The following is a 27,394-nucleotide window of genomic DNA, read 5'->3' on the forward strand; positions in this document are numbered from 1 at the left end:
GACTGAAAATAAAAAAATGTTTAAACTTTTTTAAATCGTCTTTTTATCTAACAGGATGTAAGTAAAGAATTTAATAAATGCAAAGAAGAAGGTGCCAAACGGTTAGATCTCAGCAAGTCTCAAGTGAGTATCTTCAGTATTTCTTGTTATTAGATTATTTTCACAATTTGAATTTATAAATCGATAAATTTTGTAAGTACAGGAATGTAGCATGCAGTTCAATAATATTGGTAAAGTAGACATAATTACCAAGAAAGAAGTAAATTTTTTTTTTTTTTTTTACTAAACAATAAAATAAAGGGGGGGGGGGGCAAATAATTTATTTCTTCAGATTTAAAAAAACAAAAAAAAAACTTTTTTTTGTTTTCTTTCTTTTAGCAACCATAAAAGAAAAAATATAAATTATTGAATAGAAGAAGAAACTTATTTCCACTAAAACATCTTTCAAACGACCCGTGTCGATGTAGTCGTAACCAATATAAAGGAGTTGAAATCACACATAAAAGCAGTGAATGAAAAAGATTTCTGAATGTAGTTTTTTTTTTTCTTTTTAATGAATAGCAAAAAAAAAAAAAAAAAAAAAAAATGAGTAGGTATTTCAACATATACCCGTAAGCTCTCAATTGTGAGTGTACCCCTGTTTACACAAGGATAGTTGACACCCATTAATGGCAACTGCTCTAAGAATCTTGAGATGATTTCTTGAACATACCCTGTGCAAAACAGAAAAACCCTCCTCAAACTTTGCACTTCAATAAATAGTCACCAATGGTATTGTAGAGCATGGGTGTCAAAAATTGTTTGATATTGAACTGGAAACATGTTGGGAAATTTTTATTTTGTCATTTTATTTTTATTGTAATAATGGCTTACCTTGTTCTTGGTAATTATGGCTATTACACTAAAATTATTGAATTATATGTTAACTTATCGCCGTTTACGTTTTAGTTTTCCCTTTAAATTCTCATTTTACTTAAACACCTGATGATGATGATTTGTGGACGAATCAAAAGGCCTCATGACAGCAACAACTATGGAACTTTTATTAATAATTTTGATTTTGATACAAAAAAGATTATATGGAAAATTGAAAAATTAAAAAAGAATCATAAAGCAAAGTGTCTCCATTGTATTTAATATTTGCTTGAATAAAAAAATGCTGCCTAAATATACCAATTTCAAATATATATATATATATATATATATATATATATATTTTGTAGTGCAGCAACATTTGTTCATTCAAATATATTTCATCAAATATGATTTTGATCAGTTGGTCATTTTTAAGAAACTTAAGCAAGTGAGATTCTATAAGGTAAATGGAAGAAAAATCAGAAAATTATATCAACTTTTTGTTTTTATTCCTTTAAGTTCAGAAGTTGTGCTGGAGCACAGGGGGGAGCTGGTGTTAGCGTGATTGCAAGCATTAAGAGTTGATAGAATGAATTAAGGAAATTCTGGAATTACTAACTAGCTCTGCACTACTACAGATTTTCAAATTGCTAATTATACCGATACTTCTAAAATTGATCTTGATATTTGTACACGTGTATCAGACATTAAAAAAAAAGTTTCTTTTATATTAAAAAAAAAAAAAGTGATTTTTCAGCTATGCTGCAACATCTCAATAAAATAAATTGTCTGTATCATCCTGAAGAAGGCTCATGGAGCCAAAAATTTGGAATTTAAAAAAAAAAAAAAAAAATTATTTGGCAAAAAATATATCTGGTTTCTTAACAGATTTTTAAATTAGCCTAAATTCTGTTTACAATTCTCTTGTGAATAAATTCTTCCATTTTTATTTTCTCTTTTTTTATTTCAGATTACAGTCATACCAAGCTCTGTAAAAGAGGTAGGTATTTTTAAAAGGCCATATTTTTCTATGAGAAATTCTTACAGCTAAGGATAAATTTAACAAACAAAAAAGAAAAAAAATTGAATTAAGACATGTGGTTTGACATAATTATTTCTTGATTTAAATCTTTGAAAGGGGATATAAAAGTGGTGCAAAACTCTTCCCTTCAATAAATTTTATTCATCCTGGGTTGGTATTATTATGTCTTTATATGGCTTATATAAAAATGGTGCCAAACTGGTATTCTTATGTCTTTTATGGTTTGCTACTAAAATAGATTTACTCTCTTGTCTCATCATAAAAGAAACCATATTTAAACGTTTGGGTTAGTGATGGGACGATTCCAAAATTTTCCCTGATTCTAATACAATTATCAATTCAGATTCTTAAAAATCACTAAATATTTATCTACTAGCTGTACCCGGCCACACGTTTATGTGGCTCAGTTTATGTAAATGGAAACCCACCACTACCACCAAAAAAAAAGACAAAATTCAATTTTTTTTTTCTTTTTTAAGAAGGAATTAGTGTGGCAAACTTTTTTATTTTCATTATAGAAAAATATCTGTAAGTTAATTAATAAAGGATAATAGTAACGGCTATCCTTTATCTCCTGTAGTTGTTTCACAACAATCTGAATATGTAAGCAAAGGCAGAATGAAAAGTAGGTAGATGAAATTTTTTTTTTTTTTTTTTTTTTTTGTGATAGAACGAACACACGGATACAGAAACACGCAAGAGAAATAATAATTGGAGGGAGAGGAGAGTTGGGAAGAATATATACAGAAGGAAAGGGGTAGATTCCGGAATAATCAAATTGTCAGTTCTCAGCCAATGAGAATGGGTGGAATTTGAGAAGGGAGAATTTATTATTTTTGAATCGGTAAATGGAAAGATTATGTTTATGAATTTATGATCGAGTTACGAAGGGTGCAAGCACAATATCTGTAAAATGTGCATATTTCCTCCCGGTCTTGACTGAGGGCAGTAGGAGGATTAATATTTAGGGGAAAAATAGGAAGTACTTCCTCTGTGATGGTGTTGCTCCTAGGATGAAATGTAAGATTTTATTATAATGACTAAATGCATTTAAAATGTCATTCTAAAGTTACATAAGATAGGGGCTAATAGTCTAATAATAAATTTGTATGTGGCATCTGTTGTTGCAAACCTACGGTACTTTGATCCATAGGGGAATTTCTGCAATCAAAATATTATATACGGAGATAGTTTTTATCGTTTTACTTTTTGGATTACCTTAAGAACTCATAATATGATCATATATTTTTGTAAATGTAAAAATGCACTCATGTAGGGATATATAGATTTAGTTTTTCCGATAGTTTAAAATCAATAAATATGTATTATTTTATTAGCAGTACCAGCAAAAGAAAATTAAGTTTTAAAAAAAAACAAAAAAAAAAACAACAATGATTTGTTTTTAACATCGGAAAATAGTCACTAAATTTTTAGATTCTGATGCCACAAAAAGTTCCAATATTTCTAATTCAGATTAATTGTCCCAACACTAATTTGGGTACTATGCAGTATAAAGACACTGTAATTATTTGGGCAGTTTATAGAGAACATCACAAGGTGTTGAAACACTGAGCTGAGGATTTTTTTTTCTTTTGCTATCAGTTGTTTCATTATTCAAAGAAAAAAAAAAATATTTATTCATGAAACTTACCTTACAATGATTTTTTCTTTTTTTTTAATTTAAATTTTGATTTTCTTCAAGTTTTGTAAAAATTGTCCAATAATTATTCGAGAATATTGTTTTCATTTTCTTAATTTTTCATTTAATTTGCTTCATACTGAGAGAAATAATATATTTTTCATTGATGAAATTTACTAGCATTTGTGCAAAAAAAAAAAAAAGTCATAAAACTAGCATTTCACCAGCGTTTTCTGATGGCAGGAAAAACGAAGTATGAAAATTGGGGTAAAAGAATCAAATATATCTAAATTTAGTAAGGCATGCCATGAGACCGAAGATACCTCCATTGCAAATTGCACTGAAAGAAGCTTTAAGACTACTTTTCTCATCTTGAGTGTTATTCGCACAATCTAACCTTCTTCAGGTGTATCTTGTCAAACTCAGGAATCTTCCTCTCGACCTTTGGAATCTGCATGGAATTTCAAATGGAATTCTCTATTTAATCTACTGGAGTAGCACATTCTCGTTTCATCATGACTGAGAAGTCCTAATTAATTTGCAATTGTATTTTAAGTGTCCGCAAGGACTGATGATGTAGTGGTTAAAGTACTTCGTAAGATACAGTTGTAAGTTGCACTATTTTGGAAGTTGAAGGTTCAATCCTCAGAGTAGGCAACGTTAAAAATACAACTGTGAATTACTTAGTTTTGATCCTACATAAATATCAATATTTGAATTAAGATTATGTTATTGTTGTTTTTTCAAGCGATACATATGGTTAATATTGGCTCCACCTCGAATCTCATTTTTTTTATTTACTTAGAAAGTCGCCCTTTTAATTTGTTTGGACGTATATAACATTTTTTTTATTTATTTATTTTTAAAACAGTAATCTACGTACACGCGTGTTTCGAGGTCGTTACCTGAATTAAGATTGTCGCAATTAATATGGACATATTTATTTATTTTATTTTTTTATTTTTTTTTCAGCTGAGCCAGCTCAATGAGCTTTACCTGTATGGCAACCGATTGTTATCACTCCCCACAGAGATTGGCTGTCTAAGCCATCTCCAAACGCTGGCGTTAAGTGAGAATAGCCTGACAACCCTCCCAGAATCATTGGTCAAATTAACACAACTCAAAGTCTTGGATCTCAGGCACAACAAATTAAATGAGGTTAGTTGAAAAACATTTTTTCTTCCTATTTTTATTTATTTTTGTTAGCACATTTTCCATAATGGTAATACTTGATTGATGCCATTGGAAAAAAAATTGTTGTGCATTTATTTTTATTTTTTAAATAAATTTTTTTAAAATAGATTTGAAATATTTTTTTAGAAATTAGATTAAAAATGATGAAATTGAAGCTTAAAAGAAATTAAGGAAAATTTGATTTAAAATTCTATTTTCAAGATTTTTAAAATATCTATTTTAAAACTTAAAAAATCTATTAGCAGGAAGACCCGATATTGCTTGGGATTAAATGAGGATCAACAAATGTTCTTTACTTCGAATATTTTTATTGTCATCGAAATCGGTGAAATCACCCATTTTTCAATCAAATTGATTGATTGCCTGCTCTAGTCAAAGATTCACCACAGTACACTGGGAGGAAGCTCCATATTCCTCCCTGGAGTGACTTGGTTTATAATACATGGTAGTTTACATTACACTGTAGAGAACCTACTGTTGAGTTTATAAAATTATTTTCATATAATGGCTTTAATTAGATTTTAAAATGCAAAAGTCAAGTATCGTAGTTCAGTTGTACCCTAAACAGAAATATTCATTTCGAAACATTCACCAATGTCTTATTAAAGAACTCCGGATACACAAAGTACACTTGTGTGAAATTTTAAAGAAATTGGCCCAGCCATTTCAGAATCCATAAGAAACAGACCCACACACACACAAAGTGCTTTATATATATATAAGTTGATATTATTGGATACAACAATGAATTATTATGACAATCTGCTCCAAATGTGCTCACAAACTAAAAGTGAATTTTTAACTGCAAGACTAAATGAAATTGTAAATGAACCAAATTCATTTGAACTGAATAAATTTGAGTTCATCTTTTTAATAATGGTTTACATTCTTGTCTAGAATTCTTCTTTAGGCAATACAACAAAAATAAAGAAATCTGTATAACCTGTTCACGGTAAAACAACAAAAACATGAAACATGTGTATACGAAATTTATCTAGTTTTTATTTCTTTTCTTCAACAATGAAAAAAAAGGAACATTTTTAACTAGTAACAGCAATAATTTAAACTTTTACATAATTTTTCAACAGTAAAAACAATTATTGTTTTTTTTATTAGATATTTTTCCTCAATGTAAATGTGTTTTGGAATTTGTAGATTTAAGAAGCCAGTACAACAGAATTTTTTTTTAATAACTATTTATTTAAAAATTAACTTAATTTTACAACAAAAAATATCATATTCCAAAAATCACATAAATTGATCAAGTAGTTTTTCTTTTTATAAAGAAAATCATTTTTAAGCAATTAATGAGAAATTGTAGCCATTAAAACAAAAATCTTGCAAGTTTTTTTTTTTATTGTTGACCCCCCCCCCCCCCGTTCTTTTTTAAGATTGTTTTCAAAATGACGAATAAGACAACCACTCTTCTGTTACTCAGAAAATTTGATTTTCTTATTTAAAAATAAAACTACTTGATCAATTTGTGATTTTTTTGGAATTTGATTGTTTTATCAATGGTATGAACATCATACTGATTTTTATATTTTTGTTGTTTTTAATATAGGGAGAATTTTAGACAATAATCCTATATTCTTTGTAAAGAAAATATCAACTCCTTAAGAAAATAGTTGTGTGTATGTTCAAGAGAATTTTTATCTTGGCAGAAAAAAAGATAGAAATAGAGATAGAGAAATAGAAGCTTTTAGAAGTATCTTGCACTTTTGCATCGGGTAGCGCTGCTGGTAGAATATAAAACTGACTAGTGTACCTAGTCGAATATATTGAAAGTATTCAAAATGACTTACAGAGTGTAGTTTATAGCATTACATGGGCTACATTGATAAATTCTTTTTACTTCCAGATTCCAGATGTTGTATACAAACTCACATCATTGACAACCTTATTCTTACGGTTCAACAGAATACGACAAGTAGACGAAGCTATAAGCAATCTCACAGTAAGATTATGCTTGTTTCTATTTTGTTCCCCCCCCCCCAAAAAAAAACTAAGAAGAAATTAATGCCTAAAATAAACTGAAAATATCTAATATTGACTATACTACGACTACCCTATTCTATAAACTTGCATGTCATCTGTCGAATCAAGGTAAGCCAGTGCAGTTATAATTTACACAAGAATTATAACATTAGGAAACTTCTAATATTAAAGTTCTTTGTAAATCATCTCATATTAAAAGATCAAAAAACATTTTAAAGCAATTCGTATCCACTTAAAATTAACTTTGATGTTTATACAGATAAAGACTGATGAAAATTGCATTCTGAATAAAAATTCTTTGATATACTTATGTATCGGGCAAAAATAAGTATCTTCACCGGAAATGAAGAAAAATTGTTGAGTAAAAGTTCAATTAAAAGTAAAAATAATTTTTACTGCGCTTTTCATGAGGTGTCCATTTTAAGAGAAATGTTAACATTTGTTAAATGACATACTGAATTATTTCCCCTATTTTCATATAACTCTTCAAAATTACTTAAAACTGCAGTTTACTTTTAATCAAACTTCTACTTGATAATTTTTTTCTTTTTTTAGGGGAGAGGGTACTTATTTTTGTTTGGTGCATAATCGGTTTTTACTAAATATGTATGACTAAAACTTATGTATGATCAATGTACGACTAATTGCCTCTGATGATGATTAAAGCAACTTCGACATAGGTGATCGACTGGGTCCGTCAGCATAAAAATATCGTAAAACAATCTTGTAATAAACAATAAAACGAATTTACTCAAAAGTTTTGAAAGGTTATTTTTCAGCAAATACCTTTTCAAGTCCCTACCTAAAAAGATATTTACTAAAGAAAACTCCCGATTTTTATTAAATATTTCCTCTTACATGGGCGACCTACTGAGTCTGTTAGCACAAAAAATGTTATTAAAATAAACAAAACGATTTAGTTGTGATTATTTTTTGGCAAATTCTTAATGAGTGAGAATTTTTTTTTTTTTCAACCCAGTGTGCCACTTTTTTATTTTTTGATCTTTGTAAAAAAATAATAATAATAATAAACAAGTTTATTTCTTTATTATCGAAATAAAAAAACAAAATGAATTTAGTCAGTCACAACTTTCAGCTGAGTGGGGTTTTTTTTGGGGGGGGGGGGTCTTCTTTTTTTTTTGTAAATTAAATTTTACAATTTTACAAGTGCCCTTTTTCTTTAAAGTTTGAATTTTGTAACACGATGACATCTTTGTAAAAAGTAGAAGAAATCATTATTATTGACTATTACTTGCTTGGTTGTTTTTTAAATTAAACTTGAAACTGTTGAAATTGCGTTGTCTAACTTAACGACTGAGACCATTATTTTTTTCCAATATAATGTTGCAAATAATTGTCTCCGTCTTTTAGGATTTAGACGTACATAAAATCATGTTTAATTTTTAGGCATACATAATTAGTAAAATCAAGGCACAACTAATTTAAAAAATAAACTTGTTTATTTTCTACAAAGATTTTTAACAAAAAAAAAACAAAAAAAGTGGCATACAAAATTGAAAAAAATAATTTTCAGTTTTTAAGGATTTCATTATGTAAATAAATACTTATGTATCTATTTACTATCTGCCTTAAGAGAGAATATTTAAAAAAATAATTTGTTTAGTAAATACTTTTTATATGAATTTAAAAATATATTTGCCAAAAAAATAACCTCTTGACTGAAACTTAAAACCCAGTAACAAATTTTGGTGCTTTTTTGTTAGCAGATTGACAATCGAAATATTGAATTTCAATGGTATCTACTTGATTCTCATGTCAAATTAGTAACATATCCAAAAATTATGAAAAGGTAATGAACTAGAAAATTATTAATGAAAATATTTTCAAGTCTAATATATAAAAGGCTATATGTCTGTCTCTTCCGAAACAAAAAGCTGCAGAGCAGCGCTAGGGGCCACAAATGATTGGATTTTTTTACGGACCGTTTTTTTTTTTTGTGGGGCTTTAGCCATTTAAAATAATTTTTAAGGGGTCAAAAATGGGTCAAAATTGAAAAAAAATAGTTATACAATTTGTACATTCATCTTAGTTTATTTAAAATTTTTAATCAGTTCATATGTGTGTTACGTTGGTACAGTGGTAACTTCACCAGCTTTAAATGCTGCAGTTTTGGTTTTGATTCTAGCTGATGGCACCCAAAATTTTTTTTTTTTGGGGGGGGAATCACAGCTCTATAATAATATCTACAAAATCTGGAAAAATTAAAATATCATATTTAAGTGTATTTTAAGCACAGGCAAAGCCCCCCCCCCCCCAATTATACGTAAAGAAACAGCATGAAGTCAAGGGAAGTAACTGCAGTCTGTCTTGTTACAATTAATGGCAGATATCAATAAATCATGGAATCATGAAATACATGTTTTATGTAATAATTCACAAGTCGCAATTAGTTAAGTATTACTGCATTAACTAGGTAACATTGCTTTTAGTTGAAATTGACATAAAATTTAAGTAGATTGTTTTTTAATAAAAAAAATTTTTTCCTCTTCGATTTTAACTCTAATAACGAAAAAGCACCTAAATTTTTGTTTTTTTGTAAATTTTAATCCCTTAAAGCCTCATTTCTATAATCTTTTCTATTTTGAAGTATTTTTTAAAGAATTTTTGATTTGATGCTATTTTTAGATAACATACATATATATATATAATGATTGCAACGTATTGTCAAACGAGTGCCACTCCCTCAGACACCATGAGCCCAAAAATGACTTCCATCGCCACAGGACCATTTTTATAGACAAATGCCTGAGGGAGTATCTATACACTGATGATGTTACAGAGTCTTAGCTTTGTACAACAGCCAAGTCTCTCTCACTCGGTTCAAAATGTTGAGATCCAGCAACAAGCAAGAGCAAGATAGCCAGCAACAAGTTAAACTACAGACCCGCTTAATGCGGGTACTGGTCTCCCGCTTTATGGTTTTTTAAATCAGATTTGCTTCTCATAGAAAGGTTGCCTTCTCCACTTCAGCACACACATACATACACACAAACACATGGTGCTAGTTGGCCGTTGATTCCGAAAAAGGGTTCATTCGCCCTTTGAAAGGTCTTGTTTTTAATCCTTCAGAGAGACTAGCTGCCCTCCTCACCAAACGAGTCTGGCGGGGGAACCAGTTTAGTCGCCGGTGGCCCGACCATGAGGCAGGTAGTACTGTGTTACATGGTACCAGTAGCATATGACATGACCTGACACACACACACACATGACCTTGTCTTCTAAGGAACGGTTCTACCAAACTCCTGTCAATTCAATTTTTGGTTCACAGAACTGAAACTTAATAAATAGGAGATTTGGACCTGTGGAAGAAATTTGATTTTTTTTTTTTTTTTTTTTTTTTTTTTTTTTTTAGCTGGTAAAAATAGCTGCTAAAGAGGTTAAAATTTAAAAAAATATTGGAACTTAGCAGGTGTAAGTTGATTAAATGTATTATTTCTACATATGTGCAACTATACATTTATATCTTTATTTATTTTTAAAGTTTTTTGTATCGGTATGGATTTAGGTTAGATTAACAAAGCTGGAGAGCTAGACGTTTTAATTTCGATTCTGATAGCATCCAATTCATTTTGTTTTTTGTTTTTTTACTTTCAAAATAACCACTATATATTGGGTACAATTTAATAATCAACAGAGTATTAGCTCTATAATAATAAATATGAAATCTGTATGAATTAAAATATATTTAAGCATTTTTTATAAGTAGGCAATGCTGTGAATGCCCTCCTAAGTATATTTATAAATAGGGTTTAATCTCTATATTTGTTTTATTAAAAATTGCCTTTTCTATACTTTCATAATATGTACAATTATGAAAATTCTCTGTATTTTAAAAAATTCTTTCCACCTTTTCTTTTTTTTGACATTGTTAATTTGAATAAGCAAAATGACCAATTTTTACAAAATATGTTGGCCAGGTTTTAGACAAGATCAAAGTGTAGTATCTGTTTCGGCAGATGCTGCAAGCAAAGACCATATGTGCCCCCCCCCCCCTCCACATATAAGACCTTGATCAATGTAGGGATCACCCTACAGACCCACTCTCACTGTCCAGCTCCCATTTCCCCACCCATCGGGAGCTGGCTCCTCTTTCCCTCCCCTCTTCCTCCACATTAAAAAACGGCCTTGTGCCTAATTTGCTCAGTGGGGAAGCAAATAAATACATTGTCTAAGTGATGGTACTGTTAACTAGCAGGTATTCCAAATTTGCATTTTTTTTTTTTTTTTTTTTTTTTTTTTTTAAGCTTTATAATAAATAAGTTTAATGTTTCAGAAAATTCATTTGTTGAACTTTGAGAAATTAGAAGCTCAAGCACATAACGTAAAAAAAAACTATCCTGAACTATATAAGTGCTAAGAAAAAAACAAGAAGATTACAAATTTCTGAAATTGCCCATATTTTTCAAATGTCTGAAAAATTTATTTCAAAACACGTTATACAAAGAGGTAATGAAATTTGAGTCAAGAACCTTCAGGGAAGATTCCTATTATTGAACATGGTTTGAATGACCCGATTCTTTTAAATTATTACAAGTGATAAGAGAATAATTTCATTTAAAACAAAAAAAAATTGAGTAACATTTGTTTCAAAATGAAATTAACGTACCATAAATTATTTAGATTCATGTTTTTACAAACCATAATTTTTTTTTATTCGAATACTAAATATAATTTGTAATTTTTGTATTTCAGAATTTAACAATGTTTAGTTTAAGAGAAAATAAAATCAAAGACCTTCCCAAAGGTATTGGAAATTTGGTGAACCTAAATACATTTGATATTTCCCATAACCACCTGGAGCACTTACCTGAAGGTAAGATATATTTTTTTCATGTTTTATTCAAATAGATCTTTTAGTTTCAAACTTTTTTTTTTTTTTTTTTTAAATTTTATTTTTTAATTATGCACATTTTAATGCATTGTCTCTGCCATTTAAACATATCTTATGTAATGATAAAAAATTGTAATTGTAAGTATTGAACTATTTATAAATTATTTGATAAGCGTCAATGTTGTATAAGGAAAATATATCAAGGTATGATTTGGAAAACTTCAGTACTGGTCTGACTTACTAAGTAAGAACATTGGTATGTACGATGATTTAAATGCTTTGCCATTTTTTCGAACAGTTTCACTTCATATGAAAAAACCAAACAAACACCTAAGACAACGCCACAGTGGGAATTTTGTTTAACTCCATCAAAAAAAGATAGTGTCCGTTTGTGTATCTGAGATATTATGATCCGGGAAGTATGCAAAAACTTCTCGCTGAATCTAACCGCCGTGAGAACCCCAATCTGAAAAGCCGTTCGCAGACATACACAAACGCTCATGCCTATTTTGCCTTTTATATATATATATATATATATATATACTAGTAGGGATACCCAGCGTTGCCCGGGTGTTTGGAGGTGTGAGTATAAAAAAATAAAACATTGAGCAGGTGTTTGGAGGTGTAAAAGAAAAAAAAAGGTTTTGGTCGGAAGGTAAAATTGAACCCCAAAGCCTTGACACGAAGGTGGAAACGAAAGGGAAAAAAAGCCAAACACCTAACCATCTCGACCACGAGGGGAGAGGAGTTGATAAGTGTGTTCAGTTAAGGTTTATAAAGCGAAATATACAGATGCGAGGAAGTGGCGTGATGTTTGACCTAGATTTGCGCTGCAAGCCAGTTACTGTTTGCCCCGCTTTTCGAAGACGCGGCAAGCTGGTAAAAGTCAGGCAAATTAAATACATACGCGCCCCCTGTTCTTAAGTCTTAGATATTATGATTTAGACGTGATATAAAGTTTTAAGGAGTGAGCCAAGCGAGAAAGCCGATGAAAAAAGCCTTTTGCAGACATACACAAAAGGCGAACATACATAAATACATACATACACACACACACACACATTTTCGCTGTTATATATACTAGCAGGGGGTACTCGGCGTTGCCTGTGTGTTTTTAGGTGTGGGGGGGATAGATCAAAGAAGAAAAAAAGAAAAGTTTTGGTAGGAAGGTAAGCTGGAAAACAAATATTAAAAAAAAAAACGAACAAATACAAAAAGAAAAACAGCGAAAAAGTGTTTTGTGTGTGTTGAGGTGGGCAGGGGAGATCCAAACCCTATGTTAAACTTCTTTTAAAAAATCAGAAAAAAAAAAAAACATGAACATGATGCAAAAAGAAGAAAAAGTAAAATAAAAAAAAAAGTTTTGGTAGGTAGGTAGGATCAAACCCGGAACGTTGAAGCGAAAAACTTGATACGTAACCGCTCGGTCACGAAAGTACTGAAATGAATTTCAATTCAACATTTTAAACGCACAAGGGCCAGGTGCACACTGAATTTAATTAGGTCAAAGGAAATTAAATTCCGCACTTAATTTTAACTGTTCTTTTGGTTTGTTTTTTTACCCAACTTTGTCTGGTTTTGTTTCCCCAACATTTATACATTTATTTTCTATTTTGAATAGAATTTACAATACAAATACAAAACTCAGGACTTTTTGACATGCAAGTAGTTTTCTTTCCTTTTTGAAGAGACTGGTCTTTTTAACTATTTATCTGCCCCCTCTTACTGCAGGAAATTAGATGTGGCAACAGTAGGGAATCCTTATGATTTGGCGAATAATAACTTTAAAAGCATTTTACCCTAAGTAATATGTAACATCTATATTATTTTATAACTTTTATTCTTTTGATTTTTTTTTTTTTTTAAGTTGATGTCCAAACAATTATTTTACCCCCCACACACACTTTTTTTCCTTTCAGAAATCGGCCATTGTGTGATGCTGAATTCGTTGGATCTTCAACATAATGAATTGTTGGATATCCCTGCATCTATAGGTAATCTTCGATCACTTACCAGGCTAGGTTTAAGGTAAGAAGAATTTGTTCTACATTTATTAATCGTATTAATTTAATTAAATGGTTCTTGTCCAAAATTCTCCCTATATTAAAAAGCATGAAGAAAGATCTGTATGATATATATGACCGTGACGAAACAAAAATATTATATTCCAAAAATGATGTAAATTGATCAAGTAGTGTTATTTTAAAAAAAAAAAAATCCACCATTTTAAAAACAATCTGGTGCTTTTATATTTAAATAATGAAAAAGTATTGAATTTCAAGTAAAACAAATGGTACCTACGTAATTGTCATGTCGCAAATAGTAACATATCCAAAAATTACAGAAAACGATAAGGTAAATAATCATGAAAAATGATATTTGTAAAATCTAATGGTTTGATTTCAAAATCTTCCGGTTTGAATTAGTTAACAAGGAGAGGTAATTAATTTTTCAATTTCTTCCCCAATTTAATTGTTTATTCAATCAGTTATTTTTTTTATAAAATAAAAATTAAAAATTCAGACAGTTAAATAAATTATTTTAAAAACAATTATATATATATATATATTATGTTTTTTTTTTGTTTTCTGAATAAATTCTGCCTGCTATACATGGTAATACAACTGAGTTACTTCCCCTTTATGTCTAACTCAGCATGTAACCTTATCGAAGTATTTTTACCCTTATCGGGATAGTTTTTCACGAATAATTAATTTTTTACCTTATCGTTTGTCGTAATTTTTGAATATGTTACTATTTGCGGCATGACAATTACGTAGGTACTATTTGTTTTATGTGAAATTCAATATTTTTTCTCGTTATTCAAATAAAGAAGCACCAACAATCTAAACAAAAAAAGGGAGATAACTCGATAATTCAAACTTACAAGATCTATGTTGTAATGCGTATGAATTCCCATTAACCGCTTAAAAATGATTTTCTTATTTTAAAAAGAAAACTACTTGATCAATTTACATGATTTTTGGAATATATTTTTATCATGAGTATGTACATCATACAGGTTTTTCTTTTATTTTTGTTTTTATTATGTGGAGGAATTCTGGACACATATCAATAAAATTATATAAGAACTTCACATGTGTGTGTTCTATTATCATGTGACTATAAGTATTAAATTATTGTTTTATTTTGTCTTTTATTTTAATCAAATATTTATTGAACTGCAGAAAAGAGTGTCAAATTCGAATCCAGTTCATTCCATAGAAACACTTCTATCAAACCCTTGTGTTTAACCTCCTCAAAAGGTGATAAATAAAATAGATATTAAATTTCAAAAAGAAAAAAAAAAGTTTGATTTTCATGAATAAATGCTTGTAGGTTATAGAAGTAGATATGACACAATTAGGACTTGGCTCTTTTATCAAAAGCCAAAAGACTTAATAATTATGGAAAACTCATTTGGATATTACATAAATGTTATCTTTTAAAAAGTATTATCAATTATAGTTTATGACTTGTAATTTTCTTTCCTTGTTGTTTATAATGTATTCTACTTCAAATTTTAGATATAATAGGTTGTCTGCGATCCCTAAATCACTGGAGAACTGTGTGAATATGGATGAATTTAATGTTGAAGGAAACAACATATCATCTTTGCCTGTAAGTATAAGTGTTGTATATTGTAGGAGATTATATAAACAGATATATTAAAACGTGTCATGTGTTATCTAGTGGATGTAAGATATTGTTCTTTTAACAGACAGATAATAAACGTATAAATCGTATGTATGTTGTTTAGCCAGGTGGATATGATATTGACGTGTAAACTGAGTCATGTTGTATCAGACTTATCACACAGGATATTTTTACAGTTCATATATAAGAAGAATAATATATGCTTCATACCTTTTTTCTTGAAGAGTTCTATCTTCCCGCTGCTCCATGATGAACCATGAAACGATCAGCACCATCCAATTGAGACATCTGTTCTTACTTGTGAAACCATAAAACAACTCTTTATATTTTTATAATATAAATTTATTACAGTTGTCTCAAATGGTTTTCACAGGATCTGCAGTTCGTCTACATTTTCTATTCTTACAGCCCGCTCCTGGCTGTCTGTCCACCCCTGTCTAGACCGTCTGTCCGCTTTGGTGGTCAAATCTCAACTCTCTGAATCTCTCTAAAACTAACTACTTCACGTGTTCTCTTATGTCACCTAATTACATGTGTCACACCAACCTAATGTCCATATCTAGTTATTTGTTTATTCAAACCCCAAAATAATGTTTACATCTATTTTCTATTTTCAAATTCCTTTTGCGATTCACACGTCAATTATTTCTTCCCCAATTTAATTGTTTATTCTTCTACTCATAATAACTGATCCAGCGACCATCCGTCGCTCAAATCAATAATAATAATAATAACAATAATGTTTTGACCCTTTACCCCGCTTGCCACAGTTAACAGATACTACGCTATGATCACAGCCTAAAAGGGTCATAACATTACATAAGTACTACTTTGACTTGAATTTGCTCTGTTTAATCCCGTAAACCTAATTCATCTTCAATAACAATGATCAGTGACAAATCTCAGCTTTAATGTTCTCTTTGGCTGTCAAAAATTCAACTACCTGTCTTCATCAATTCATCCTTAAGATAGTTGTTCTCCTCATATGCAAATGAATGCTATCTATAAGAAACCTAAATATGAACACAAGTTGAACTGAAAATCAAATGTCCAACATGCGAAACAGTCCACACGCTTCAAAGTTGGTAACCCTTTATTTTCTTATCTATTGTTCAAGCAGTTAACGTTAAATTCACTACAGCAACAAAGCCATTGTCAAAGTGAGTGTCAAAAATATATTGGTACGAACTCTGATGTTCTTGCAGAATTACAGCAATAATACGAAGGACTGCATAAAAAGAAGTAGGAAATGGTTGTATAATCACACACTTTAAAGACACGAAAAAACAACTTGTAAATAGGAAATTCTTACATGAATACCTATTCATTTGATTAAAAATAAATATATCCAACTTTTGTTTTGTAAAGAAATTTGCCGAATTCATCTTCAATAACATCACCACAATGACCAACGATAAATCTCGGCTCCAATGTTCTCTCTAAGCTGTCAAAAATTCAACTGCCTGTCTCCCTGAATTCATCCTTAAAATAATCGTTCTTCTCGTATGTAAATGAATGCTGCTTATAAAAAATTTAATTACAAACACAAGTTCTTGTTAAGACTGAAAATTGAATGTCCAACATGTGAAACAGTTCACACACTTCAATGCTAGCAACCCTTCATTTTCTTGTTAGTTATTCAAGTTTTAAAAAGAAATATGGCTTTTATGCTATCAGCTAGAATTAAAACCGAAACAGCACTCTAGCGTTATTCATGATCATCTGAGCTCACAACAGATGGATATCATAATTTTAAAAATTAACCGACTTTAACACAAGTGTATCTTTGTGCATGCGTAGAAGTAACATATTCAGTCGACTTACACCTTATTTTTCTTTCTATTTTTTCAGTTTTGACCCCTTAGCAGTTATTTTTCATAGCTAAAAAGCAAATCGAATTTATTAATTTTTATTTATTGCAGACTATTATCCTAATCTTTTCTTAGTTGTTTCACAACGTTTCGGTCACCTGACAAAGGCCAGAGGAATAGTTGGCCGAAACGTCGTGAAACAACTAAGAAAAGATGAGGATAATAGTTCCCAATAAATAGAAATTAATAAATAATACTCATCTCAATAATGAATTCCAATTAAAAATCGAATTTGTTCTACAAATCCAAATTTCCTAGATATCATGTTTCAAGTCTGTAGACCAAGAATCGACAATAGTTTGGTAGCGATCATTCTGCACACAGACATGTCACTTATATATATTTGTACCAAATCATATTTTATGCAGTAAAGCATCTTAATCTAAGGCATTTTATGTACATTATCACCGTTTACATACATTTAAAAAATGAGATTGTCTAGTTAGCAAAGATTAATCTGATTTCATTAATATAAAGAATTATAACTTTATCCATTTGAAAATGAATTGCTCCAAAATTAAATTGTCACCTCATCAACTGAAACAGTATAATTTTAAATAAATACATTTCTAAAAGTGACATTTGTGTTGTTGATTTGAAAAATATTTAAATGACTTTTCTTTTTTTTTTTTACAGTAAAAAAACTATTTCTTGTTTTGCAAAGAATTAAATTGTTACAATTTTAAATAAATAAAGGGATATAATTAAGTCATTTATTTAAGGAATATTTAGCTGATAATTATTTTTATGACAGAAGAATCATTTTTTTTTTCTTAATAATGTTGATCCAGGCAGGTTATTTAATATTTCAAAAGAAATATTATTACTAAATAGTGAATTTTGCAGATTAATTACCAGTATAGCATATTCTACATTATTTCCAAAAAAATATTATTACCAGTAAATTATACAGATTGATGTAGAAAGCATTTCCTTGGGATTTTGCTTATTTTTAATAACGATAAAGTATATCTTAATTTATATATATATTTAAAGCCAAATATCTTTGTAAACTAGTAAATATGATTAAATTTGCCATCAAAATGCTAATTTTTTTATGCACTAAATCATTTATTAACCCATTAAGTTCCAGGGTATTTAAAAAGTTTTTACTATTGAATCGAAATTGTTGCAATCACTAAAATGGGTTAGAATTCACAAATTGAAACAAATACGTTATTTATTTTATTTAGAAAGCGAAATATTGACTCTTATAAATAGGACACTGAGTACATGCAATGTATTTTAGAAATAAAGAGGTTATACATTCAAGATAAAATTTACACATTATGGTAAGGAGCAAAGTTACATTGCACTTTTAGCATTAAATTAGTAAGTTACTATTAGTGACTTACTCTTGCAAGATTAATTTAAATAAGTTCATACATCATCAAACAGAATTTTAGCAAATTTCACAAGAATTTTTAAGAGGGTTCCAACAAGAAACAAGTTGATCAATATACATTAATTTCATCCTTTCTTCAGAGTAATTACATAGTAAGCAATATTATCTATATATCTATAAAAGTGAAATTGTTTGTGTGTACAGTTCCCTACCAAATTACTCTGTCAATTTTCAGTATACAGATTCGAGATTTGACATAAGTGATATTGAGATTTGGGAAAATCTTTTTAATTGGTTTTTGGCCAGAAATTTGGCTGTCATCGGGTCAAAGTTCAACGATTTGACCTTTGAAAACTCTACCAAACTCCTCCGCCAATTTTGGGTCTAAACACTTGAAATTTTAGATGCCCGTTACTTGGACATGGATCAAACTTTTTAATTTGATTTGAGCTCAAAACATTAAATGTTAAGCAGGGTCAAAATTGGGGTCAAAGTTAAAATAAATTTGACCTCTCAGCCAATTTTTGGTCTAAACATTTGAAATTTTACATAAAGTGTATTCAGACATAGGGTAAGCTTTTTAATCAGTTTTTGGGCGAAAATTTGACTGCTAAGAGGTCAAAGTTGGAAGAGTTGACCTTTGCAGACTCTACTAAACTCCTCCACCAAGTTTGGGTCTGAACACTTTAAATTTTAGATCTAGGTTACCTTGACATGAGTCATATATATATATATATGCACATATATATATATATATATATATATATATATATATATATATATGCACATAAAGTTATGAACAGTACATAGGGACTGAGCTGGGCTGAACTGTGAGTTATCTATACTCCTATAAATTTTGGGGTTTTGTGTATGGATATTCATATTAAAAACTCTTTCTATTTAAAAAGAAAAAACAACTTTGTTATAAATGGGTCATGGAAGTGCATTCATCTACAAAAGATCTAGCTAATTTGCATATTCTTTTAAACATGCATAAAGCTCATTGCTTTCTGGATGTTCCTGGGATGAAAGCCGGGAACAACTCACTTTTCAACTTAGTTTCACTTTATTTATACTAAAAAGCCGAACGCACTCAAGAGAATATAAAATAGCAAGAAATTTGTCAAAGCTGATGTAAATAAATCTAGACACAACGCACGTTCGCAAATCCTAGATATTATTATTTAGACGGTATATAAAAAGTTCTAAGATAGTAACAGGGAGGGGTTGCTTTTTCCGCCGATATTTTCAAAAGTCATCCCCTCTTTTCGATGGACTAGCCTTGAAACTTCTGGTTTGGTGATGGGCGCAACAGCAAAGACATGTTTTTTTTGTTTTTTTTTTCACATTCTTTTCCTCCTTCACGGTACAGGTTCGAGCCTGCCTACTACCACATTTTTTTCTTTTTGTTCAACACACATCTCCAAACAACCGGGTAATGCCGGTTTTTAATATAGAGCAAATTCTGAACAAAAAAAAAACAACTTTTTTTTTTTTAAATTTGTAAACCTGACTACATTTCCACTTATTTATTTTTTCTCTAATCCTCCTGCCACCCAATATCTTTACCTGAAAAGTAGACAGACCTTGTTTGCTTTCGGCAACCCCATAACTTTAGTTGTCCTCCTCCCCTTGTGTTTTTGTTCTCACATTTAATGATTAATATTTCTGACAAAGGGTGGGAGGAGTCTTCGGAGGGAGGTTACCTGGGCTTAGGGTTAGTAGTAGGATTCTAGTGTGTGTTTTTGTGTAGAGAAAGGAAGAGTGTGAATAGAAGACAGATACATAAATTGAAATGAGGCATATTATTTTCCAAATATTAGATGAAGGTAAAAAGTTGTAGAAATCGAAAAAAGACTAATAAAGTGGGTGAGATCACTGCCACCGTAAATTAAAATTTTCAACTTTTTCAGCAAAAGTTTACTTCTTTTTTTTCTTTCAGATCCTTATAAGAAAATATACACTTAAAAGAAAAATAATTCAACATAGTATTTGCTGTATTATCAAGAAGAAAGATTGCAAAAAAGAAAAATGTCATTTAAAAATTTATTTGAAAATGGATGCATTTTTAACCTATAATCAAAATGGCATGTAAATTAATAATTAAATACACTTTTGAAAAATATAAAATGCACAGTATTTTCCCAGTAAAAAAAAAATACTTTTAATTGCACAAGTCTATATGTGAAAACTTTGCTGTATTCTGTGATAATTTATATTTTGCTGATTGACTATTTTCTTTTTGTCTTTTAATAACTTGCAGGAAGGCTTGCTGTCCAGCTTAACTCACCTTTCCAGTATCACGCTATCCAGGAATGCCTTTCAGTCATATCCCACAGGGGGACCCTCCCAATTTTGCTCAGCATATGTAAGTACCCCTTTCACATAAACATGAAATTTTCAGTTCATATAAGTATTTTATTCAAGCAATATACAATCGATATAATGCTAAAAAGATAATGAGTCTAAACCTCTAGAAGTTTGAATAATTGTGGGTTGGAAAACAAACATGTTAAACAATGAAAAATATTTCAAGGATTTACATTTTCAGGGATGTTAGTGTAGAAGATTAATTATATTAACATTTAAAAATGTGTCACTACAGATGGCATCCAAAATGAGGACTTTTTTCCCCCCTTTGAATGGAAAATGACATTTGGGCACTTTCAATATGTTCATTCAAGACCAAATGGTTCCAATTAGTTTGTGAATCTGATTGAGACAAGCAGACTTTTTGTTTTTTCTTCATTATTGTAGCGAAATTCAAAAATTGAAATATTCGATTTCAAGTGTAGCGCAGTAACGAAAATATTAAAAAAAAAAAAAATGTGAAAAGAAAAAGATAAGGTAGAAAATGAATTATTAATGAAAAGTTTTTGAAAACAATTGGCGAAAATTAAGTTTTGCTAAATTGGCTAAAGATTTTCAGTTTTCAGAAAATCCTTACCTCCTTTTTGTTACAATTAGGACTCTCCGGTTTCTGTTCTTTATGCAAAATTCAATTTTCGCTAATTTAAAACTATTTTCATTAATAATTAATTTTCTACCTTATCGTTTTTCATAATTTTTTAATACGTTCATTATTGTGATATGACAATTCAGTCAATACCATTGGTCTAATTTGAAATTCAATATTTCAATTTTTGAATTTCACTACAATAATGAAGAACCTACTTTTTACTTTCTCTCGCTCTCTCTAAGTCAAGGGCAGATAATCAAATTAAATGTGATAAATGAAGCAACTTAATTCAACAGTATGCATTTACTGAAAAGCCTAGATCTGCATATGATTATAGAATTCCTTCTATATTAAAAAACAAAATAAAGAAAAACGTATATGATGTATGTACCTGTGACAGAAAGCAAATATTGTACTCCAAAAATCAGGTAAATTGATCAAGCAGTTTTATTTTTATAAAGAAAATGCATTTTTAAACAAATTTGAGTAAGAATGGCTTTCTAAAATTTTGCAAGTTTGAATTAGTTATTTCCCTTTTTCCTTCATGTTTATAAGATGACATTTCGATATTGTCACTGTTTAGCTGCGAAATTTGATTTTCTTATTCAACAATAAAACTACTTGATCAATTTACTTGATTTTTTTTTTTTTTTTTTTTTTTTTTTTTTTTTTTTTTACATAGGCATCACCACATTATCAAGGCCAAGAGGCCACTCAAGGATAAGGGTTAAAGCGTGTACATCAGAAATTGGACAATATAGTAATCATTAGCAATGAAAACTCGGCAAATTTGATAACCTATATGGAACGGCTCATCAAGAACTTATTTACGTTAGACTTAAAGACAACCATATTGTAGTCAGCCGGAAAGCAGGAAAACGGAAGACAATTCCACAGGCGTGCAGTTCTAAGAAAGAAGCTTTGTTCATGGAATCTACGTTTAGGTTTAGGCACAGATAAAGAGTAGGGGGAATTATTGATAGTGTTTACAGCTAGACGGGTGTTTCTTGTGAAAGTTTGACGAGGGGGGACCATAGATTGAAGCTCAGTCGAACACTTTCCATGAAAATAACAATACATCAGAGACAAACTCGCAACATCTCTTCTGTGAGATAGAGGTTGCAAGGAAGAGAAAAGGACATCTCCTACGAGGCTACGAAGTCTATTTTGAACTCTATCAAGGCAGGCCAAGTCCTTTCTAGCAGCTCCTGCCCAGATGTGGCAACAGTATTCCATCCTTGGACGTACCTGGCTCTTATATAGATAGAGAATAGCATCAGCAGTGAGATATCTACCGGATCGATAGAAAGATCCCACCATTTTTCCAGCGGCCTTGGCAATAGATTTGATGTACGTGTTCCATTTAAGATCAGGACTAATGGTCAAGCCAAGAAGCTTGTCAAAACTTGAGGCCTCCTGAAGACGAGAGCCATTCATTTCAATTGATGCCAGATGTGGATCAGAATGTTGATGATGTAAAGAGAGAAGCTTGGTTTTAGATGCATTAAAAGTAACCAGCCACTCCTTACCCCATTGTACTACGTGCTCAAGATCAGAGGAGAGAGAATTGGAGAGAACTTGGTCGTTTACTGTCTTAGATGTGCTACCATAAATGGTAGTGTCGTCAGCATAGATGTCTACAAATGATGTAAGGATGTGATTTGGAAGATCATTAATATAGATCAGGAAAAGAGTTGGGCCCAGGATGGATCCCTGAGGGACACCGGCATTAATACTGTGAGCTTCTGATTTTTGCCCCTCAACTACTACTCTTATGAACCTATCAGAAAGAAATGATTTAATAATTAAGAAGACATTTCCAGCAATACCATAGCTAGAGATCTTATGAAGTAAACCTTTATGCCATACCCTATCAAAGGCCTTAGATATGTCAAGAGCAATTGCCCTAGAAAGGTTGCCTCTGTCGAGAGATTTGCTAATCCTATAAGATATAACTGTAAGCACATCTGCTGTAGATCTAGCAGAACGGAAACCATATTGAGTGTCACTAAGAAGGTTATTTTTGTTGAGATGGTTGATTACTTCTGTATTTAACACAGATTCCAGCAACTTACTCATAACGCACAGGAGACTTATTGGCCTGTACTGAGAGGGGGATGAGCGATCACCTGAATTCTTAAATACAGGGCATACTGATGAAATTTTCCAGAGAGATGGGAAACTATTCTCCTTAAGACAATGTTTAAACAGTTTTGTAAGTATGGGCGGTAGTTCAGGTTGAAGTTTTTTGAGTACTATAATTGGAATACCGTCAGGGCCAGTTGCTTTACTCGAATCAAGGTTTTTGATTAGCTTGGCAACATCACGTACAGATATACGTATATCACATAGCATGTTTTCTGATACAGGAGGAAATATTGGGGGTTGGCAGCCTTGATCGCAAAGGGTAGAATTAGTTGCAAAGTTCTTGACAAAGAGTTTGGCTTTGTCTGATGCTGACGAGATTACCTCAGGTCCATTGATAATAGTTGGGATGGAGCACACGCTGTTCAGGATTCTGTTTGCTATTTGCCAAAACTGGTGGGAACTTGATTTTAGAAATACGCTATTTTCTTTCTGTCACAGATACGTACGTCATAAAGATTTTTCTTTTTTTAATATGGGGGAATTCTGGACAAATACGATTTTGACTTATCTTGATCCATTTTATTTTAAATGTATAAGAAACACAATCATGATTTTTTTTTTTTTTTTTTTTTTCAAAATCTATAATTTCAAAATATAAATATTTTGAACAACTGTACAAACCGATATTCCTCTTAAATCCTGTGCATTACCAGACGCAGCTCATTTTGTTCTCTCTGATGTTTATACAATCTGAAGGTTGTAGATTCGATCACAGTAACAGGTAGTGGATTTTTTTTTCCTTTTGTATCCATTTTTCTATACACTAAACATATAAATTTATTTTATTATCTAATGCAGAGAAAGTGATACATTTTTAAATAAATTCTAAATGTTGTCCGAGTTTTAATGTTAATGCTCCATCCATTAGATTTTTCTGAAACTTGGCGAAAATGTGAAGGCAACGTTGGCCCTTCACACTTCTGACATTCATCATTTCTTCGCTATTTTTTGTGGCATCATCTCACATGCAGCACAAGAGGGGGATCATGCACACACAACTTTTTTTGTATATTTTTTTAATCTTTTTTTTAATCTTTTTTTTTAATTTGTCTTTTTCCTTTCAGTCCATTAACATGGAACAAAATCAGATAAACAAGATTCCATATGGCATATTCTCTCGGGCACAATGTTTGACAAAATTAAATATGAAAGACAATCAATTAACATCTTTACCTTTGGGTAAGTAATTTGCATTTTCTAGTTTTAAATATTTATTTGCACAAAATATAAAAAATTTCATTTACAACAAATTAGGTACAAGTCCATCCAAAGAAGCGGGAAAATGTGTGTCATTTGGTTATCTTTTCTCACCATGACTAGAATCATCAGTCACCATAATACCACATTTACTTCAGGATCTGTTCTACTTAAAATTTCACAAATCATTAAAAAAGATTTTTTATAGTAAATAAATAAATATATCTATATTCAATAGATATATTGTGGAATGGGTAGGAAAAAAAAAATTGTTAGTAAGACCCTTTAAACCCTTTCCAAATAGACTGCCCACCGTTTACCATTTTGTTTTGAACTGCAAACAAGCAGGCCAGTGAGGGTGAGATCTAAATGGGAGAGAAAAAGAAAAAAATAAGGCGTGGAGTTTAGAAAGTGGGTGATGTCCTTAGTTTGATAATTAACATTTTTACTATTCCCACTGTCTCTCATAACCTACAGAGTGAAAAATTACCCTCCTCCTCCACTCCAAGTGTTAAATCAATGATTGTTTTATCTAAAATATGATTAATTTGATTTTAAGTAATCTTGTATAAGTAAATTTTGTGCGTTAGTCACAATTTTTTGTTTTAAATGTAATAAATACATTGGAGAATTTGTCTCATTTGAAAATGTCAGATTTTAACTACTTTAAGAAATGGAGAATATTGTATAATTAGTAAATAATAAATCCTCAACTGATCTGTTTCACGAAAGGAATATATTCGCTTGATAAAGCTGAGTGGTATTGACGGTCTTATATATATTGACACACCGGTTCTCGTCAGATCACTGAAGTTAACCAACGTTGAGCCTGGCCAGTGCCAGATGGATGACCATTTTGGAAGGCGAGGCATTGTATGTACTGCAAGGTAAAATACCAGGTTAGGAAACTAGCGTGGTCTATCCTTCTCTTGAGGGTAGATGGTACTCTCTTAAGCCATGGTAGGCACCTCATAATGATGGCGTCACAGTAAAAATATCCTTGATAGCCTTGGCTAGGCATCAAGTATTCAGCTACCGACAAGATTTGAATTGCACTACAAACTCAAGTAGTGAGTTCAATCTCGGCTGCAACCACGCTGGATAGATGGTCTTGACTAAAGTATTCAAATAATAATTTAGTAAGTCTCCTTACAGAACGAGGGTTTGTGATCGGAGTTGATAGTGAGGCTTTCAGCCTATTGTTCAACATCTTTTCCAAGCTGCTCTACCAGTCAGTATATATAGTTCAAGCAGCCAATCATTATTTTTTTTTTTTTTTTACTTTTGACGTCACAACTCAGATGTACTCATATTCATTACATCACCAACAAATAAAGTTGACATGTCCGCAAATCGAAACCTTCAGATTTGAAGTCTGAAATTTTAACAACTGAATTATTTAGACTTATAAACTTTAATAAAATATTCGTGTGACGTCATACATTTATGATTTATGTCATGTTTCCAAACATGAATTGAAACATAATTGGACATATAGTAAATATAATTAGATCCTTTTTAGACAATAGGGCCATGCAGATTGTCGTTGATAGACGTACATCCAAGCAGTATAGCATTAATGCAGGAATGACTCAAAGGTCGATCCTTGGACTACTATTATTCCTGATATTCATAAACGACCTCCCTGATAATATTGTGTCTGAGATGAGCATATTTGCTGATGATACAATACTCTATAACATGCACAAGGGAAGAACTGATATACATAAATCTAAGACAATAGCAGAATAGTTAAAAAAATGACCTCCAGACCCTAGTAGAATAGGGTCGTAAATGGATGGTAACATTTAAGATAGTAAGACTAAGCTGCTCTTCTTTAACAATTACAAGACGCCTCTCCAACCACTGATATCTATGACAAATAACACCCTACCTGAGAATTTTTCCTTCAAACTCCTTGGTTTAACACTCACAGGAAGTATGAACTGAAGCAAGTACATTGAGGACATTGCGAAGGCTGCTGCAAAGAAGGTGGGTTCCCTCTATCATGCTAGAAGACTATTCACACCTGAGAGTATCCTGTACCTCTACAAAGCTACCATTCATCTATGCATGGAGTATTGTTGCTACATCTGGGCTGGTGCATCTACCATCAGTCTCTCCCTCTTGAATAGGATCCAAAAAAGAGTTTGGGATCTAATAAATCCCACTTTGTTAATTAAGCTCCAATTCCTGTCCCATCGGTACAATGTTGCATCCCTGTGCCTGTTTTACAAATATTTTAATGAAATGTGATCTGATGAACTCGTTGCACTTGTGCCTCCCCAACGTACACGTCCCCAACAAACCCACTTAGCAACAAAATTACACCCCTTCACTGTTGAGGTTCCTAAATGCCAGAAAGTCTTCTACTATAATAGTTTCTTGCTTTGAACAGCTAGACTTTGGAATTCCCTTCCGCTGCCTGCTCCCTGAATGTACTGATATGCAGAAGTTTAAACGTAACGTAAACCAACATCTTGTTAATCTTTTCTTAGGTACAGTCCCAAATAATAGCCCCTTACGTCCAAGTTGCGATAATAAAAAAGTAAATTGATTAAATAGACATTCGCCCTTATTTATTTACAAACAGCAAGCCTCGCATTAATGTCCATCAAGCAGCGGGTGAGATACATT

At 31.0% G+C, this 27,394-nt stretch overlaps 1 protein-coding gene across 1 annotated transcript in view; it reads left to right on the plus strand.

The window, feature by feature from the left end:
- Window positions 1-27,394, plus strand: part of LOC145276771 (uncharacterized) — a 181,032-nt gene that overhangs the window by 131,409 nt on the left and 22,229 nt on the right. The window contains exons 3-11 of the mRNA XM_080128027.1: window positions 55-123; window positions 1,826-1,855; window positions 4,509-4,694; window positions 6,592-6,687; window positions 11,442-11,562; window positions 13,500-13,608; window positions 15,108-15,201; window positions 20,717-20,821; window positions 24,625-24,739. Coding sequence (XP_079984153.1) covers window positions 55-123; window positions 1,826-1,855; window positions 4,509-4,694; window positions 6,592-6,687; window positions 11,442-11,562; window positions 13,500-13,608; window positions 15,108-15,201; window positions 20,717-20,821; window positions 24,625-24,739 — 925 coding nt within the window. The remainder of the gene's footprint in view (window positions 1-54; window positions 124-1,825; window positions 1,856-4,508; window positions 4,695-6,591; window positions 6,688-11,441; window positions 11,563-13,499; window positions 13,609-15,107; window positions 15,202-20,716; window positions 20,822-24,624; window positions 24,740-27,394) is intronic.

This window comes from Euprymna scolopes, chromosome 5, assembly GCF_053919585.1.
Source record: "Euprymna scolopes isolate OS-2025 chromosome 5, ASM5391958v1, whole genome shotgun sequence".
Taxonomy (NCBI): Eukaryota; Metazoa; Mollusca; class Cephalopoda; order Sepiida; family Sepiolidae; genus Euprymna; species Euprymna scolopes.